Source organism: Malassezia pachydermatis (genome assembly GCF_001278385.1).
Source record: "Malassezia pachydermatis strain CBS 1879 chromosome Unknown scaffold3, whole genome shotgun sequence".
NCBI lineage: Eukaryota > Fungi > Basidiomycota > Malasseziomycetes > Malasseziales > Malasseziaceae > Malassezia > Malassezia pachydermatis.
In genome coordinates this window covers 686,300-705,025 of record NW_017253140.1, presented here as the reverse complement: position 1 = coordinate 705,025, position 18,726 = coordinate 686,300, and the positions used below count along the sequence as shown (strand labels likewise).

General features: G+C 55.9%; 9 protein-coding genes across 9 annotated transcripts; 5 read left to right on the top strand and 4 right to left on the bottom strand.

Annotated features, from left to right (window-relative positions):
- Positions 1 to 8: 8 nt before the first annotated feature.
- Positions 9 to 346, top strand: Malapachy_1016 (ethanolamine transporter; the record flags this gene model as incomplete). The annotated part of the gene is made up of 4 exons (XM_018135528.1): positions 9 to 114; positions 143 to 160; positions 187 to 292; positions 334 to 346. The coding sequence occupies 4 exons, from the start codon at positions 9 to 11 to the stop codon at positions 344 to 346; spliced, it is 243 nt and encodes an 80-aa protein (XP_017992394.1).
- Positions 347 to 423: 77 nt separating this feature from the next.
- On the bottom strand, positions 424 to 2,880 carry Malapachy_0960 (sh3 domain-containing protein; the record flags this gene model as incomplete). Its single annotated transcript, XM_018135472.1, has 4 exons — positions 424 to 2,530; positions 2,572 to 2,646; positions 2,677 to 2,768; positions 2,806 to 2,880. 4 exons carry the CDS (start codon positions 2,878 to 2,880, stop codon positions 424 to 426), a joined length of 2,349 nt encoding a protein of 782 aa, XP_017992448.1.
- A 253-nt stretch (positions 2,881 to 3,133) lies between these two features.
- On the top strand, positions 3,134 to 5,956 carry Malapachy_1006 (hypothetical protein; the record flags this gene model as incomplete). Its single annotated transcript, XM_018135518.1, has 1 exon — positions 3,134 to 5,956. One exon carries the CDS (start codon positions 3,134 to 3,136, stop codon positions 5,954 to 5,956), a length of 2,823 nt encoding a protein of 940 aa, XP_017992312.1.
- A 210-nt stretch (positions 5,957 to 6,166) lies between these two features.
- Malapachy_0979 (proliferating cell nuclear antigen) lies at positions 6,167 to 7,182 on the top strand (the record flags this gene model as incomplete). The annotated part of the gene is made up of 4 exons (XM_018135491.1): positions 6,167 to 6,199; positions 6,240 to 6,258; positions 6,302 to 6,354; positions 6,394 to 7,182. The coding sequence occupies 4 exons, from the start codon at positions 6,167 to 6,169 to the stop codon at positions 7,180 to 7,182; spliced, it is 894 nt and encodes a 297-aa protein (XP_017992496.1).
- Positions 7,183 to 7,303: 121 nt separating this feature from the next.
- On the bottom strand, positions 7,304 to 7,900 carry Malapachy_1002 (rta1-domain-containing protein; the record flags this gene model as incomplete). Its single annotated transcript, XM_018135514.1, has 1 exon — positions 7,304 to 7,900. One exon carries the CDS (start codon positions 7,898 to 7,900, stop codon positions 7,304 to 7,306), a length of 597 nt encoding a protein of 198 aa, XP_017992316.1.
- Positions 7,901 to 8,613: 713 nt separating this feature from the next.
- Positions 8,614 to 9,526, bottom strand: Malapachy_0996 (g1 s-specific cyclin; the record flags this gene model as incomplete). Its single annotated transcript, XM_018135508.1, has 2 exons — positions 8,614 to 9,458; positions 9,493 to 9,526. 2 exons carry the CDS (start codon positions 9,524 to 9,526, stop codon positions 8,614 to 8,616), a joined length of 879 nt encoding a protein of 292 aa, XP_017992408.1.
- A 985-nt stretch (positions 9,527 to 10,511) lies between these two features.
- On the top strand, positions 10,512 to 13,058 carry Malapachy_0951 (hypothetical protein; the record flags this gene model as incomplete). Its single annotated transcript, XM_018135463.1, has 1 exon — positions 10,512 to 13,058. The coding sequence occupies one exon, from the start codon at positions 10,512 to 10,514 to the stop codon at positions 13,056 to 13,058; it is 2,547 nt and encodes an 848-aa protein (XP_017992592.1).
- Positions 13,059 to 13,077: 19 nt separating this feature from the next.
- Malapachy_0937 (tripeptidyl-peptidase ii tpp2) lies at positions 13,078 to 16,833 on the bottom strand (the record flags this gene model as incomplete). The annotated part of the gene is made up of 1 exon (XM_018135449.1): positions 13,078 to 16,833. One exon carries the CDS (start codon positions 16,831 to 16,833, stop codon positions 13,078 to 13,080), a length of 3,756 nt encoding a protein of 1,251 aa, XP_017992697.1.
- Positions 16,834 to 17,067: 234 nt separating this feature from the next.
- On the top strand, positions 17,068 to 18,726 carry Malapachy_0956 (hypothetical protein; the record flags this gene model as incomplete). The annotated part of the gene is made up of 1 exon (XM_018135468.1): positions 17,068 to 18,726. One exon carries the CDS (start codon positions 17,068 to 17,070, stop codon positions 18,724 to 18,726), a length of 1,659 nt encoding a protein of 552 aa, XP_017992587.1.

Below are 18,726 nucleotides of genomic sequence, written 5' to 3'. Positions count from 1 at the left end.
CCATCAACATGTCGATGATTTTCGCTGCTTCGCGTGCTTCGCTCCGTGCCGCCCAGGCGCCCTCGATGGCTCTTCGCCGCTCGCTCCACATCGAGAACACCGTGGAAAATGTACGTATACGATGCCATACTAACCTATCCAGGCTCGTATGTACACAGCCGTCCGCCTCGTAAACTAACCTAGCAGTGCCGTTCAAGGCTAGCAAGAAGAACAAGGGCAAGGTGGCCTTTGGCGTGTCTGCCTTCTTTGTGACGGGTCTTTCGCTCCCGGTGGTCGCTGGCCTCTGGCAGTTGTATGTGAGCCCTGGATAGACCGACCGACTAACACCTACAGGAACAAGCAGTAATTGCGTAGTCTTCACCACTTTCGGAGTAGCACTCACCAATGAACGTGTGTCTCTACACAAGCCACTGTCAGATTACACTACATAAGCAAGACTACAAAGTTGCTCGGGAACGTATTAGCACCAGGCACACGGCGCGCTTCATCGAGCAACTCGCCCTGCCACCAACCGTCAGGCTCTGTGTGTGTCACGGCAATGATATCGCCCGCCGTGAAACTAAACTCTTCCGGCAACGAGGCCTGGTAATCGTACAGCGCCTTGACATAGAACAATATGGGCTCTCCACTCTCGCTGTACTGCCCTGTAGGCGGACGCGTGAGCTGCGACGTGCTCGACGCGGCAGGCGCTGCGCCTGTGACCCCCGCCGCGGCACTGCTCGCGGCCGGGCCTGGCTGGCCGTAGCGACTCGCCATCGAGTCCTGCGTCACAGCGCCACGTGCATCAAGCGAGATGCCGATCGGCGAGGTCGCCCGCGCGGCTTGAGCCTGCGCCGCAGGCCCATCTTTCACCGGCGACGCGTTCATCGTGCGTCGCTCGGTTGGGAAGGCCTGGCCGTAGTGATGGTGGATCTGCTCGACGGGGATCGGCGACGTACCGCGATCCGGCGGATGCATAAACGCAGCGGCTGGCGACGTTGGGCGCTGCACACGCGTCTCCGGCGCCGCGGCAGCGCCCGTCGCCCGCCCATCAGGCGAGATGGTACGTTGCCAGCGTGGATCCATGACCTGGGCCGGCGCCTCGTTCGGCGACTGCGATGGCATGGCCGCCGACGTCGCAGGCTGCGTCGGAGCCGGCGCAGCGGCGGGCGGCGGCAAGGCCTTATCCGTCATCATACTGGGCGTAGTGCTCATCATACTCGTAGGACGACTACCTGGCGCGGGACTCTTGCGGCTCTGGCGCAGACGCAAGTTGGCCAGCGCCTTGGCAATTGGATCATCCTCGTTCTCCGGCTCCGACACGGCTTGCGAGACAGGCCGCGACGTGCCTGTGCTCGATGTCAACGGCGCATGCTGGGCCACAGGCTGTGGCATGGGCTGCGGCACAGGATGCGAAGGAGCGGCCATGGGCGCAGGCGACATGCCACGCGCAGGGCCTGGGTGTGGCTGCTGCTGCTGCTGTGGCTGCTGGTGCTGGTGCTGCTGCATCGACGCCGTCGAGGGCGAGAGCGGCGCTGCGCCAGGCGCAAACATGCTGTTGCGGTTGGACGTCGAGGGCGGAGGCGTGCGAGCCGACGGCGAGATGGCTTGCGGAGGCGGGGTGCGGTTCATCGTCGCCAGGTAGCTCGGAACACTGGGTCCGGGTGGCGAGGGCATGGCCATCGACGCGGCGGTAGGCGTGCCGGGCATCATCGGCGTAGGCATACCGGGCGTCATCGGGTGGAAGCCTGGCGTGAGGGGCTGCATATTCGGCGTGCTAAACTGCGAAGGCGTCTGCTGCGAGAGCACCGAGGCACTTGGCGGGTGCATTCCCTCGCTGCTGCGGGTCGACAACCTCGCAAAGTGCGCCGAGCCGGTCCCTGGCGTGGCCATGGGGCCGGCGTTCTGTGCAAAGTTGATGTACTCGGGCGCAGGAGGAATGGTCGTGCCCGTGGCAAACTCACGCACAAACGACTGCACATCACGAATCGCATCACAGCCTTCCAGCGAGACACGCACCCGCTCACATGCCTCGTCGTCCGTCACACACACACTCGATACGGCATTCGCCAGGCCCCACAGGTTGGTTTTGAGGAACTCCTGGCGCTCTTCTTCCACGTCCTGGCAGATATCCAGGAAGCTCTTGTACTCAGCATTCCACTTCTGCGTCGTGTCTTGCAGTGCACGAACATAGCTCTGGTAGTCCTGGTCGTCCGTTTCCACATTGGCTTGGACACGCTCCAACTTGGCCATCAGCTTATCCAGCTCACGGCCTTGCACGAGGTTGCTTTGCGCCGTGTACGCGTTGATCTTCGTACAGTCATTCTCGTACCTCTCACGCGAGCGCTGCACGTACTGCGACTGCGTCTGCTTGTGCTTGTACAGCTTCGTCACGGTGGTCTGCGAATCGCGGCGAAGATTTTCAATGCGTGCCATAAAGTCGCTCAGCGGGGCCTCCAACTCCTTGCGGATCGAGTTGACCAGCTGCGAATGCGACCTGGACTGCGCCTCTGTCTCAATCCGCACGGTATCCAGCGCATGACGCATGGGTCTACAAAGGCTCGTTACCAGCTCTCTCTTGTTGATACGTACCCTGTCTCATGCTTTCCAATGGCCGACTTGGCCAGCTTGGCCAGCTTCTTCGAATACTCCTGTTCAATTTCCGCTCTAGATCGTTAGGCAGCTTTTACGACGTACCGCTCCTGGTAAAACGAGCGCAAATCCTCCATTGTACGGCTCGTGTTTTTGATAAAGCTTTGCATGACATGATAACCCGCGTCATTGTCGCCCTACCGTGTTACATTCCATTCCCTTAGCCATACTTACCCAAAAGGCATTACAAAACGCCAATGCATCGTAGCCATCATTCGCGCCCGCGTAGGGCGTAGGGGCCTGCATCATGGTCGCACACGGTGGCTACCACAACAACGCCCGCGCGGCTTCCACTGCAGGTGTTGCTTTGGGCTACACGCGTTTCGGCCGAAGGAGTCCCACGTGGGGCGCGTCAAAGATCTGCACCGTGGCCTTGACGTGCAGGCCACCCTCGCCGCGCTCTTTTTTTGGCCGGCCGCCAGGCAACGTTCCCTGGACTCTGACTAGCAGCGAGGACAGCCTCCTGGCGGGGCATGACAACACCGCTCTTTCTCTATTAGGTATGAGTCTACCAACTCCCACAGCGGAGCCTGGGCCTACGACTCCCTCCAAAAAATGGCGAGACTGGTTCCGACGGCCTACACCGCGTGAACAGCCTACCGAACGCATCCCGCTGTCCGACATCACGTCCTCGTCTCGCTCGCCTGCTCAGGAGGGTCAAGCAGATACCAAAACAGCAGCGAAAAACTCTCGTCTCAAATTTGCCACGACCGCCGCCCGCTTGCATCCGGACGACCTCCCGGACGACTACGAGCCTACGGAAGTCTACCGCGGCTTGGACGAGTACGTCCATGCACGTCGCGTAGCACGAAGGCGTGCACGGCGCATGCGCACAAGACATAGAGACGATGCAGAGGACTCGGACTCAGATTCAGGCTCCAGCTCCAGCTCTGCCAGCTCCGACTCCAGCGGCCCCATTGCGCGCTTGCGTGCCTTCTTTGGGGACAGTTCTGACAGTTCCAGTTCCAGCTCCAGCTCGAGTGAAGACGAGAGTAGTGACAGTGATGCGTCGACGGATAATATGTCAATGCATAGCCGGGCTACCCAGGACGACGGCGTGTCCGTTAACAGCTCTCGTTCTCGTCGTGATAGCTCCGCGGTCAATACACCCAGTGCCTCTACGGCCTTTTCGCCTTGGACACCGCGTATTAGCGCTTTAACAGGTACGCGGAAACGTAAGAAAAAGAAGAAGCAGAAAAAAACCAAAGAAAAGCCACTGCATATGGTCAAAGCAAGTCGTATGGCACGCAGAAACGCTCGGCGTTTGCGCGAGCTGTCTGGTGGTGTGACGGAGTATACCTTGTTTGCTCCTACAGGCGACAATGAGCCTAACAATATCAAGACCCAGTCGTGGAAAGTTGTCATGGCTCGTTTGAATACCTATTTTGATTACCACAAGCAACAGGACGGACACGCAGGCGATCTGGGTCTACCTACATCAGATCGTGGCCCCATCTTGTCAGAATCGTTGATATCGCCCCTCATGAACGACGAAGCAGACTTGGCATTGCCCCCCCCTGCTCTGGACCCCAGTCAGCCTGTACAACAAAGCGTTGCCTCCCAGTCTCCGTCTGAAACTTGGGAAATCGAGGAGGAGCAAATGACTGGCCGACACATGTCGGATATACCCTTAACGCCTTTCATTCGCTCGAATGCCACAGGCCATCCCCCATCCTCGTCCATGCTGTTTGGCGGTCTAGTCTCATCGCATTCACCGACCCACCAAGACTCTTCCATGGACGCACAGACTGCAACGCATAAACGACTCCCTGTATCGCCCATTATGGAAGAAGCAGATCAGCTAGACGGGTTCATGCTGCCAGAAGCAGCTTTGGACGTGGATGAAAAGCACACACACTCTCCCAAAAAGCCGTCGCCCACCACAGAAGCTATCATCAAATCGTCCCTTCGTTCTGAGCCTTGGTGGCTAGACATTCGGTGCCCTACCTACAAGGATATGCAGCAATTGAGTCTTCATTTCCCTTTGCATCCTCTCACCGTCGAAGATATTCTCAAGCAAGAGCAGCGCGAGAAAATTGAGTCCTTTGAGCGCTTGGGGTATTATTTTGTCGTGGTCCGCGCTATGGACGAAAATTATTTTCGTTTCACAAAGGTACAGCCCAAACCGTCCAGCGAGATGAACACACCGAGTTTTTCTCCTGCTTTGCTTGAAGAACAAAAGATCCCTGTCAAGAACGAGGAAGCCGTGCACGAAGCACACACGTCTGAGCTTGACGATGGTCGTATTCATATTGAAATGGTCAAGTCCGACGAAGCTAAAGAAGGTTTGGAAGGTTTAGGGGCAGGTTCGATGTCGCTGTACATTGTGGTCTTTACGCATGGCGTATTAACCTTCCATTTTGAGGACTTGAGTCGGCATACAGAGCGTGTGCGGCAACGACTGAATAGCTCAGTTGTGCCAGTGGAGCATAATGCAGACTGGATCGTCCATGGCCTGTATGATTCCATTGTCGATGCGTTTACACCCTATGTCCAATTTCTTCAAACGGAAGTGGAATATGTCGAGTACTTATCCAATGATTTGAGTATGTCTCCTTTCGCTTCGGAAAATACGCAAGATGAGAGAAAGAAGGCGAGGAAGAGAGGAATACCTACTGTGTTTGCGAAGAAGAGGAATAAAGACACGAACAACAATGTCTTTCAAGAAAATATTCTACGTAATTTACCTCAGGTCAATGCGGAGTACGTCGAGTATCTAGCGCAACGGGCTAAGAAGATACGCTCATATTCGACGCATGATGTAATGCAGCAAAGTCACTTTATTCTGCGACTCACGCGTGTCCGCGAAGTGGTTATGGGGTTGAATCGTCTTCTTACGCCCAAGCTGGATGTGGTTCGTGCGGTACGAAAGCGCTTGCTGGAGCAGCATGGCCTCTTTGGCGAAGACCGAATAATTTCCATGTACTTTGATGACATCTTTGATCACGTATCCTCTATGTTGGTGCAACTGCAAGATCGGGATAGTGGTCTGAGCAATACCCATTCGTCCTTCTTGTATCGTACGACGCTAAATGATCAGCGTTTCCACATTGTAATGGGCAAACGCCTCTCCATTATGACATGCGTCCTTGCCATTGTGTTCCTGAGCCAGTTTACGTGCAGCTTGTTCGGCATGAATATCTACATCCCGGCTATGAACCAAGAAAATGAACTCCGACCTAATCAGCCTTTGCATCCTTATTTCCATGCCTTTGGCGGATTGATTGGCGCTTTGATCGTATACCCCTTCTTAGTGTACGCGTTCTACATCTCTCTTCGAAAGCGTGCCAAAGCTAGATCTAAGAAGAAACTGGAAAGGTGGTAGTCTTTTCCCTCTAATGAATGTATATAATTGTACAATGGAGACCTGGTGACCACTTGCCTACTTCCTAGATAGCCAACATGCACTCGCTCCCAGGGAGGGGCCAGACGCGCGTATCCACGTGGTCACCATGACTAAGCCGGCGGCCGAGGGCCCTTTCAAAGGGCGACGCGTTGCCCTTCACGCGACGCGTCTTTAACCAGTCCCCGTATCATGCTGGAAGCCAAGATCGAGCAGGCTGTCGTGGTATGTATCCACATGGAGAAGACCACTAACATATATGTAGTTTAAGCGTGTCCTTGATGGTATGTATTACTCTATTGTATCCCATCCCTAACATCTTCCCAGCTATCAAAGACCTTGTCGAACATGCAAACTTTGACTGCAACGAAGAAGGCATTGTACGTACCGTATTGACTTCAGTATACTAACGATACCAGCGTCTTCAGGCTATGGACAGCTCTCACGTTGCTCTCTCGGCGGTAGAGCTTCGTGCTGATGGTTTTGAGGAGTACCGTTGCGATCGTCCGATGAGCATTGGCATGGCTATCACAAGCCTTACCAAGGTGTTGCGAAGTGCCAACAACAATGATATTCTGAATATGCGCAAGGCGGACAATGCTGACAGCCTCCATCTTGTGTTTGAAGGCACAAGCTCTGACCGTATCGGCGAGTTCGATCTCAAGCTCATGGACATTGACACGGAACACCTCGGTATCCCAGACACGGAGTATGATGCTGTGGTGAAGCTCTCGTCGAACGAGTTTGCTCGCATTTGTCGTGACCTCTCGAACATTGGTGAGAGTGTCAAGATCACCATTACCAAGGAAGGTGTGACGTTCTCGACGGAGGGTGAGATCGGTGAGGCTCGGATGACCTTGAAGCAGGGCTCTGGCTCCGCTGCTCGCTTGGATGACGATGACGATGAAGCAGACCCTCTTGATGACGAGGACAGTGACCGTTTCAGTAAGAAGCGCAAGACAGGCGCTGGCTCTAGCAGCGCTGCCGGTGCGGGGGCCGTTGTTCCCGTGGAGATCCAACTGGAAAAGGCCGTGGCTCTCACCTTCAGTGTGCAATACTTGGTCAACTTTACCAAGGCGGCCCCCTTGGCTTCGGCTGTTACACTCCATATGGCAGACAAGGTGCCTTTGCTGGTGGAGTTCGCCTTTGAAAATGGACACGTTCGCTACTACTTGGCTCCCAAGCTGGCGGAGACCGACGACGATTAAGTGTGACTGTTTGTCCGTTCTATATCTTCAACCATTTATATTCATAACTAGGAATCTTTATTGTCGTCTGTCGTCCATCACAGGACGTAGTTTCGTACAGAACTGTAGCTCTTACCCAAGATCATGGATCTTCTTGTCCTGCATGTGGTTGCGTATCCTTTGCGTGTATCTTCTTTTCATCAATTGGAGGAGCAATGGCATTATCAAAGGTATCGTTCTTCGCCTCCGCATCTTCATGTATACCCTTTTCATCATCCGGCCTAGCATAGGCTTCAGGATTGTACTTCCAGCTAAAGTCCTTGGGAAGATATTTGCCAGGATGGAAAATGTTGAGAATTGCCACGGCGACAAAGACAAAGGCTCCATCAAACGCGTACAGTACCCATTCTGTCGTGTTAATTACACCATCAAAGCCCATAGCCAGCTCAACCACACGGTAGACCGAACGGAGGATGATCAACATACTGGAGCAGAATACCCCAATCATTAGCCATTTGAACTGCTCAATACCAGGCGCTGGGTTTCTGTATTGGAGATAAGAGAAGTATAGGAAAAGAAGCATAAACATCACATAGCCAAAGAGCTGAATGGCCACACCTGCCACAGCGATATGTGACCCAATCTGGGCGTCGCTGGCCGAATCGGATCCACCGGCTGTACCAGCACCCACACCTTGGATCACCAATGAAACAACGTCAATTGTCACAAAGACCGGCATCACGAAAATAGGCCTGATGGCACTGTATTTGCGTGGGAACAGTGTGGCAACTCGTCCAAGTATGGTGAAGTGTACGGCGGCAAACAAGCATGGTGTGATAATTAGGAGACACATAGTGGCAACATAGGGATCACGTAGCCTCGTCTTAGAGTGGCCAATCAATCGTGGAATATAACCGCCCACTTCCGCTAACGTTCCGATCGGCAAGATGACCGTCCACCATTGTCGATACAAAATAGTTTGAATGGAGTGTGCTACTGTCAAGATGCCAAACAGCACAATCATGACTATGCATGGTGCAATCATAGGCACATAGCCATACAAATTAAAGTCTGCCTCTTTCTCTAGCCATATTTTTGGTGGATAAATAGAATTCATTATCAAGGAAGACGAGAGACAGGTGTGTTCCTCGTATTTTCTCCCTCAAGACTCATCCTCCACAATGTGTAACTATTTCCGATCTGTCACAAAGAGCGGCCCGCTGATCGGCCACTCAGACCACGTGCAAATCTCAGCCAACATAAGAAGCAATAATAGGCCCTGGGATCCACTCGACCCAACTTCTTGGACATGTTCGATTTCATGATTTCTATGCGAGAGTATGTTACGTTTACCACAACAACCCATGAATATGGCAATTGGTGGAGTCTAGAGAATAGAGAGGTACAATGACAAAATGAATATGATAACATGAAGGATCAATGAGACATGCTTTAGTACGTTGATCCATGTCGGGCTAGAGCCGACTTTCCGCGCGAGGGTGCCTGTGGGTCACTCAGACTCGCATCGAACTGGAAGGCTTGTCCGATGACATTTTCAGATGTGACACGATGCAATCTCGCCGATGCAGGGCGTTGTTTGTATGCTTCCGGAATGTTCTTGTCGGACAACTGGCTTGAAGTGAAAGAGGCCAACTTGTTGCGATGGCAATGCAAAGACAACTCCTTGGTCCACTGTGCCCATTCCGACTCACTGACAACTAGGTTGTAGTGGATAGTCTGCAAAAATACACGTTCCAATTGCTCGATTTCACGCGTCTCCAAACCTGAGATTTTGGACCAAGTCCGATTCGAGTAGGTCCGATCCTGAAGGAACTTGGATGCCACAACAATTGCAGCCAAAAACATACGTCGCCCACACAATAACGGTGAGGGCATACTTGTAGTCTGTGCCTTGATGGACTTTGCGCTGCTTTGTATGGGCGCGCTTGAGCACGGAAGAGATAAGGATGGAAGCTTGCACGTCAGCTCCATCGCCTGCATAGAGGTGGGCGACATAACCATAGCTTCGTTCATCCAGCCTAGTACATCGGTGTGTGAGGACGTGCTGTAGTTATCCACATTGTCATGCAAGGCCATCTTACACCGAGAGCAGTACAGCAACGCTGCCTGCAGGGTCGAGCAACTTGTGCGGCTTCGTCGTAAAATTTCGCGCACAAAAAGAGCCAATGGGAGCGTACTGTTTGACTGATCCTTTGCCACATCTTCTTGCTTGAGGGAAGCACGGCATTCACGCGAGAAGCGGCCCCAAATGGATGAAATTGTCGCCACGGCCGCATCTATAGTGGATTAGAACATAACGCATATACATACCGACAAGGTTTTCCACGAATAGAGTACGGCTCATTCGAAGGGGGCAATTGGGAAGTTTCAGCAGATTTTGCTTGCATACCTGCGTCTTGGTTTGGGAAAGTTCAGCTCCGACACTGGATTCGTGTGCCGGTGAAGGTCCATTGTGTTTTGGTCGTTTAGAAGCAGGCAAAATCTGTGATTCAGTGGTATCATTGTCACATTCAAAGGCTTCACTGGATCGACGGACTTTATACGATCCGGTCGATGACGCAGGCGAGGTTCCTCGACTGCTAATTGTTCCATTCAGTGAAAAAGGGGACACGTCTGCGCGTGCGAGCGAGGACGACAAATCCGAGGCTGTAGATTGAGTCGACGAAACAAGGTGGGGATAGGCTTCGAGCCCTTCTTCCGATGGGTTGGAGGGTAGCCAAGACCCATCGTTTTGATTGCACGTTGCCATTTCTTGTCTTAGGAGAGGAATAAACGCAAGGGAAAGAGATCGATACACGATAGCGAATTTGGGTGTCGATAACAAATAGACTGGGAGAGTTCGTATGTCTGTATTTAGTGCTTTGTAGTGAATCGGATTCACAAAAGCATATTGATCATCTTGGTACGTTTATTTGTTCGATGTAGAGTCAGTGATAAGGGGTTGGTACAACTGCCACAGCGATATGATCTGTTGCAATTACGCGGCCTTTCTACGCTTCTCTTGCTTCTAATACGGCAAGATAAATGAATACAAAAGTATTTCGCTTCTTTTGTCTTGTTCCAGCTCTTACGCAAAAACTTGAGCAAGGTGGCAAGCACAGATCTTCTTGTTCCCTTAGTCGACTGCTTGTGCTTAACGAGTGGCACGATATATGGGTCAGAGTTGCCACCGTCCCTGTTCCTAGCCCACGTGACTCATCCAACGCACGAGAGTCACGCGTCGCTTATTTTACAATATGCACGACATTATGCAAGATGATGCGAGCACGAAGTTTCATTCTGTAGTTGAGTGGAGGCGCATCGTCTGTCGACAGACCAACCTTTTTGCGATGGAGGAACTACTTCGTTCCTTGCGCAACTTGGATCTTTCTGTACCCAAAGGCGAGCAAATTGTGTCACTCATTGATGCAGATCCACGTGTAGAAAAGCAGCTGGCACAACAGCTTGCTCTTCCCAAGCGTATTGATGTGGATGATGAGGATGGTCATGCGCTCATGGATGCAGCCCTCATGTCAGGGGCGACAGAGGCCATGCTTCAAAACTACAATAGTGCTCTTCAGAAGGAAGCAGAGGCATTAAAGAAAGAGGAAAATAAATTGGCCAAGACAGCGCCAGTGAAACGAATCCCTAAAAAGGCTTTGCTGGCGGCGCAGGATGCGGCCATTCGACGTCGCGACGAAGAACGTCGTGCTGGCACCGACCATCGGGGCCACTTGTACATACCACGGCAGATTATGGATACCGATAATACCTATGCCTCCGACGCTGGAGTGCATACGCTTTCACGCATTGATGTGGACGAATTGCAAGCGCCGTATCGTCATGAAGGTCGGTGTCTGCTGGTCCAAGTTGCATCGCGCTTGTGTTTGTATGCCAGTTGTTCATTGGTTGGCCTCACACCTTCAGGGGCTGCCCTTCCAATTAGCCTTGCTCACTTTACTCCCGATCTACGCCTGCATGGCGACGCGTTGGACGCGCTGCTGCCTATCGGCACGATTCTGCTGATCCGTGAACCGTATGTGAGTTTGCACTATATGGGTGTTGGCGGTCCCATCACTGGAGGCAAAGGCACGGTGGGTGTACGTGTGGATACGCCATCAGATGTGCATGTTCTTCGTCCCACATCGCCGCTGTGTGCCGACGTGACTTGGGCCGATCCATTGCCGTTCCCGCCATCGGAGCAGGTGCTGTGGCTGGAAGAAGGTCCCTTGACGTGTGCCTATCAGGAGGGTCGCGCTTTACCGACAATGTCGCGGGAGCAAGTTCGCGATACCGTATCCCAATTGCTCGCGCAACAGCGGCCAGGTGCTGCGTGGCGCGAGATTTGCGCTGCGACCTTGCAAGGGATTTGGCCGTCACGCGATCAAGACGCTGCCGCCTTTGTCGAAGATACACTACTGCACGCGGACGTACTACTGGCCTTGCGCTCTTATGACGAAGTGATCATACGCATGCAAGCATGCCGAGCCATATCCTCCGATAAAACCTCGGAGATCGATGCGCGGCTGGACCAAGCTACCACCGCTGTGGACATCCGCGAGAACGGCCCCTCTGATGCTGTGCTGCACGCCATGTTTCAGCGTACATTGGACGATGCGACGCCGCGCTTTATGTATGACGAGTACTTGGGCCCCATTGCCGTGCAAGACATCCCCAATGCTGGTCGTGGCCTCGTAGTTACGCGGGATGTCAACGAAGGGGAATTGCTCTTGTTTTGCCGCGCGATGGCTAGCAGCTACAGCAAGGATCCAGGGTGCGATGGTGTGCCGCTACTTCGCTGCAATCCCGCCTCGGGCGTGACGAGTACTACGACGCAAGTGTTAGCGGCGACACGGTGCCTGCATACCCTTCTTGACCGGCCGGAATGGGCGCCGGCGTTCTTGGGGCTGACCGCCGGTCCCACAACGCCGTACTCGACGTACGTGGCAGCGCCGTATCCTCTTCGTACGTCTGTACCTCTCGATGCGAAGCAGGCCCTCGAGGCTCTGCGTCCCACCGCCGCATCGCACTATGTCAACAACGTGTTACGCTTCAACGCGTTTGGCCCAGCGGCTGTGCCAGCGGCGTCTGCAGGTGACGATCCCATGTCGCGCTCGACCATGCCGCACCCTCTCCCTGCGATTCTGAATCATGCGTGCCTGCCGAATGTATCGTCGGTGTTCTTCGGCGACTTTGTCGCTACGCGTGCCTTGCATCCATTGCCGGCAGGTACGCAGATCATGCATCAATACGTGCAAGGTGAAGTGGCGTACCATACACGCCAAGCGCAGCTCTCCAAGCACGGGTTTGTATGTGCTTGTGGCCTTTGTGCCTTGGATCGCGCTGATGGCGACGACCAGCTTCGCCGCCGTGAAGAGGTGCTGGTGCGCGAATGGCCGCCGCTGATGGAGCGAAGTCGTGCCATTTTCAAAGGTGGGCCGTCGATCGGTGATCCTGCCGACGCGCATCGCGAGATGGTCGAGGCCATGACGGCGGTCGCGCAGTCAGTGGATAGCACGTATGCGTCTACACGTGGCGCCTTACGACCTAGTTTGGTCGACGTGTATTTCCGCGCGGCGGAGCATTTGCGGACTTACGACGTAGACGCTGCGATCGCCATGACGAAGCGCGCGATCGAAGCGACTGGCGCTATGCTTGCTGACGGCGCACGTATCAAGCAGCTGCCAGATCTGCATTTCGATGGCGCGATTCGCGGTATGCTATTCCTTGCTACGCTGTATTGGCACCTGGACCAAGCATCTGCGGCCTATGCGTGGATCGACTCGGCGCTTCATACGCACCACTGTATGATTGGCGGCGGTCGCGCGATGTTCTTGCAGCGGTGGGGCGACGATCAGCATATGGCTCTATGTTCATGGGCGACGACGGCCGTGTAGATAGGTAGATATACGCTATTTAAAACGGCTCTGGCGCTGCAGGCTTCTCGAGCCACGACCAGCGCTGCGTATGCTTCCACCAGCACGTCCATGCAAGCTGCTGAAGCAGCGCAGCTTCCAGCTCATGCGCCCGCGCCCACTCCTCGCGTGTGTCGCTGGTCGCATGGCCCAGCACCTCCAACTGCTTACGTACGCTCTGCAGCGCTAGGCCGAAGCGTTCGTGAGAACGGTGCCATTCAGTGCGCAGGTTGGCCAAGAGCGCCTTGGTCTTGGCATCACTTGCCTCGTCGATGAACTGCTGCGCATGCTTCATGGCTGCCGCACTCTCGTCGTGACTGCCACGGTACGCCAATGCCTGTGCCTGACGCAGCCAGGCGAACGCAAGTGCCTTCTTCTGCGCTTGCATCTTCTCTGCTTCGCGTTTCTGCTCGTCGGTTTGCTCCGACGCAGGGGGCTGCTGCGTACCAAGCCACAAGCGAAGTGCCGTCTCATCGATGCACGACTGCACACCTTCCGCTGCCTGGAGCGTCTTATCCACCTCCTTTGCATCACACGCCTCTAGCACAGCAAGTCGCACAGGGAGGCTCTCAGGATGGTCACTCACGAGGCGTGCCAGGAACGCCTCCTTGTCCTCGCTCGCCACCTTCGACACGAGTCCTGCAAGCAATGTCGGCAAGGGCGTCGGGTCACTGGGGGGCGCCGCCTTGTCGTTCGACGTGGCAGGTGCCGGGCCCACAACGACCTCGAGGGGCAACTTGGCTTGGCCACCCAGTTGCACGGTACCCAGCAGCACATCACCCGCACTCGCCTCGCTCGGCAGCTTATCGCCTTCAAGGTTTGTATCGATGACCACGACCGCATTCTCGCCACGCAGGAGCTTGATGGCGTCCTTGATAGGCTTGCCGCTGCCTAGCAAGTCAAGGTGGTCAGCGTACACGTCCAACGCCACCTCCTTCTTGAGCTTGTGATCGATGGTCAAGCTCATGTTCTGCAGCTTCTCCAGCACATCTGCCGACTCATGCAAAGCTTGCACACGCAGCGTGTACTCACCCGGCTTCAAGGACACGTCTTTCGGGTACACATCGCCAAAGTGCACTTGCGCCTGGTGCAGGTCGAGAAGCTGAGTCAAGAGTGTCACACTCCCATCGTACAAGTGACCACTCAGCGGAAGGCGCCACGTAAGGGAGGTGGCTTCTTTCACCGTGATTGGGTACTCCACCGTCAACTCCATCAGCTGGTGCCCCGATGGCTGACGATCACGCGCGTCCCGCAGCGCCCGGATCGTATGCGTACGTGGACGCACAAACTGACGGCGCGTGTCGAGTTTTACGCTGGGTTTGCACTCTTCCACACGCAGCTCACTACGGAGCGGCAACGATGTCCAGCCTTGGCCACTGGTCGTCGTAAGCGTCTTCATCGGTGCGCCCAGACCATGGAACTCCAAGTCCCATTCCAGCTCAAAGCCAGCCTTGTTCGACCAGAACTGCGCCGCACACACCTCGAGTGTCATGCCGCCCTGCACAGGCAGGCGCTTCGTCACAGGCTCGTTCTCGTTGAGCGCCAGAATGTACTGGTGCTCCACCTCGCACAAGCGACGTTGGGGCTCCAATTGCAGTAAATGCAGCCAGAACCGCGCGCTCGTCCCGGGGGCCTCATGACGCTGGCTTCGCACACGAATCTCGGCCCATGTTGCTCCCGGTGGCACTTGTACAAACTCGCGGCGAATATCGCCCGACGCAAAGTGCGTGTGCGGTAAGATATGCGTCGCACCGAGGGGAACGACCGGCTTGGCCACAGTGATAGGGACTTCCAACACCACGGTATCATCACGCTCCGTATCGCGGGCCACAATCTTGGCCGAGTGCAGACCGGGCGGCAACTGATCCGCCGCCACGCGAATCTCGAACGTACGTCCGTTGCTGCCTAGGACCAGGAATTCTGGCACATGCACCCACGGCGCTGTAGCTTGCAGCGACGCACGAATCTCCAAGGCAAACGAGCGCTGCGTCTCACCATAGGAGAACGTCGGCTGCACCGTCACATTGAACTGCGACGTACGATGGGTCTCCTCGGCCTCCCGTAGGTACACACCGCGACTGTGGCCGTATCCCAGGGGCTTCCCGGCGGGCGTCACATGCACACGCATCTCGGCATCCGCGTACGGATCGTCGCGATGCGCTTGCAAATACTCCCATGCCTTCTCCACATCCAGGAACTTGACGTCCAAAGGATCCTGCACATCGGCGCCTGTCGCCTCGATCGCGCGGAAGAGTCGGAACGGCGAGACGGGAATGCCTTCTGCCTTGCATGCACTAACCAACAGCGCCACAGCGCCAGCTGCATTTGGGCTGCTCATCGACGTACCATTCATCAGCTGTTTGGACTGCAATGCGTAGCGGCAAATCGACGTGATCGCAGCGCCCGGTGCGTAAATCGACACACCGCTCGCACCATCGGCGGCAGGGCCGCGACTGCACCATGTCGTGACACTCGAGGGCACCCCTGTCTCGACCAAGGCATACTCTGCCTGCTGCATCGCACCGGCATTGACATACGCACCGACGCTCAGTACCCCCGACGTCGTACCGCCAGGCTGGCCGACGGTCGTAAGCGCTGGGCCATTGTTGCCAGCACTGCTCACAAAGCAGACGTGGTGGTCACGAATCACACGCTGCAGCGCCTCCGCGAACGCGCCCTTGTCTTCCAGTGTGAATCCACCATCTTCACCGTACGACATGTTGGCCACGTCGCACTTGGTATCGATCAGGGCTTGCGCCGCGCGTAGCAGCGCCTGTCCCGTCTCCATACTGCCTAGACGCGAGTCGCCAATACGCAGACTCACGATTTCTGCACCGGGCGCCACACCATTGGTCGCTGCCTCTTCCGTACGCGCACCAATAATGCCCGCAACGTGCGTACCATGCGTCCCAGAGAGCGTCACAATCGATAGCAGCCCACCGTCCTGCAGAATGTTCACCGTGTACGTGAGCAAATCCATGTCACCAAAGTACGACCACTCACGTTCCACACGGTAGTCTGTGAGCCGCTTGTGCGCTCGCAAATCGAGTGTCGTCGCATAGAGCGACGACGACTCACCCTCGGTAGGGCTCGTCACGTCGCCCTCACCACCGCCCACGACTGCACGCCAGTGCGTACCGTCATGGAACACGACGGCGTCGAGTATCGGGCCAGGATCGTGCCAGTTCTTGTGCATATCCTGCAATACAGCCACACGCGCTTTGTGCTCGTCCACACGCTGCGCTGCGGCTGCCTTTTCGGCTGACTCCTTGCACTTGGCCAGGCGTGCTTCTTCCTCATTCAGATCATTGCGTGCCTGTTGCAACAGCTTGGCATGGCTCACATCAAACGCCTCCTTGCGCTCTTTCGTACGACGCTCGACCAGCGATGTGGGCCACAGATCATACGCACGCTTCGTGCCGACTTTCCAAACCCCCGTCGGATTCGGCCACGATGCGGACACGAGCAAGGTGCGGCCTGTTGCAGGCGACGTAAGCTGCAGCGTATCGCTTTCGGCACCTGGCTGCGCTTCCACCGTCTGCAGTGGCACATCGCCAGCGCCTGTACAGTCGATGATGTCCACGACCTTGTTGGGACCATTTAGACCCAAGGCAGCTGGATCGACACCCGTGTCCAACACGGCTACACGTACGCCGCGGCCATCGTACGTAGGGCATCGCTGCAAGAACGCATCGGCTTTCGTCGCTTGCTTCGGCAGGAGACCGTCCACGGGGAACGGCCGCCTAGCCTGCATCATACTTCGGCTCATTCTAGGTACACGCACGTGAAACAATAATGGGGCGAATTGCTGTCCAAGTCGAGCTCCCCACTGTCATGTGAGTCTACGCGAATAAACGTACCGTGCGCATCAAGGAGCGCTAGCAAGGTACACATCGTAGGGCCACGCCACGTAACGTGGAGGCGGGGCCGCCACGTGGCCTATCACGCCGTGCCTAGCGCGAGCGAGCGCTGGGACCCCACGTCGGCGTGTATGCACGACGACAGCAACGACACGGATCATTTCGATGTGCTTGTGCTAGGCACGGGCGTCACAGAAGCCGTCCTTTCCGCGGCGCTTAGTCGCGCGGGGAAGAAGGTGCTACATGTCGATCCCAATATGTACTATGGCAGTGACTGGGCGAGTCTTACGCTCACGGAGCTGGCACAGTGGGCCGCGACGCAGCCGCATACTACACTTACCTTCCCACGGTATGAGGGTGACGAGAGGAACGACAAAGGCGTGCCAGTTTCGCTCCAGGAGCTCGATCGACATTACGCGCTCTCAGTTCGTCCGGCGCTCCTGCCTGCCCAGGGCCCCATGATCGAGGCCCTCATTCGTTCCAACGTCGCGTCGTATGCGACGTTTCGACTTCTAGGACAGACAGGCGTGTACACGGGCGATCACCTCCAGCGTGTACCTAGTAGCAAGTCGGACATTTTCCGCGATAAGCGCATTTCTCTCGCGGACAAGCGGCGGCTTATGCGGTTTCTACAGTCGGCCACGCAACCGTCTGACGCTCTTCCGTCCAGCGAGAAGCGCATGCATACGCTCCTTCACGAGACCATGGGTCTAAATAAGGACTTGACCTCCGCTGTGATGTACGGTGTCTCCCTGTGTTGGGACGCCGACGAGCCGGCGGCGCATGCGATGGAACGCACACGGCGCATCCTTCAAGGCCTGGGTAGGTACGGCGATGCAGCCTTGCTTGTGGGTCAGTATGGCGGCGCAGGCGAGCTAGCCCAGGGCTTCTGCCGCTCGTCTGCGGTGCATGGCAGTGTCTTTGTATTGGGACGCCCTCTTACGTCGCTCACCTCTACGTCGACGTGGACGTTGCGTCTCGACGATATACCCACGACATTTACTGCGGAATGCGTCGCTGCGCCTTCGACGTTCGCCACGTATGGGATGTCCAATGTGACGTTAAAAGCGGCCTACTGGAACCATGTAGCTCTCCTTGTCTCGGACGCTCCTATCGACTGGGCGACGCATTTGCCGTCGATCGCGCGTCGCGACGACGAGGAAGGGGAGGCGCCGCCCGACGAGCTGGAGACGGCTCTGCTTGTATTTCCGCCAGAGACAATGCGCACCGAGCATGCTGTCATGGTGCTTGTCCAGGGCGAAGGCACGTTCGCGTGCCCCAAGGGCCAGTATGTGTACGCACTCACGACGTATGCGCAGGCCGGGACGTCGGCGATGGCATGCTTACGCCCCGCTGTGGACCGACTCTATACCCTCTTGACCGTGCAAAAGCCTTGGCTGGTATCGCTGTACACATCTCATCCCATCTACGAGCAAGGCGACTTATCGAAGGCGACGTGGATCGATACTTCGGCGCCATGGACTCGTACGCCTGGCCTGCCACGCACATCCTTGTGCTTGGACGAAGTGGATGTGCATACGCAGCCCATTCCCAACCTAACTGAGTCGCTCGACTTGTGTGTCGAGGCGGCCGAGCGCGCGTTCTGGCGGATCGTTGGCCCGTCGCTCGAAGACGAGGCTCGGGCCGCCGCACAGGCGCGAGCACGGCTGCATGACCCTGCTGAATACCAAGGACGCGGCGGCGTAGAACCTGCAATGACAGCAGCTCCGATCACAGCGCCGTTGGAGTTCTTTGCGCCGCAGTCGCAGCCACAGGACGAGCAAGTCTAG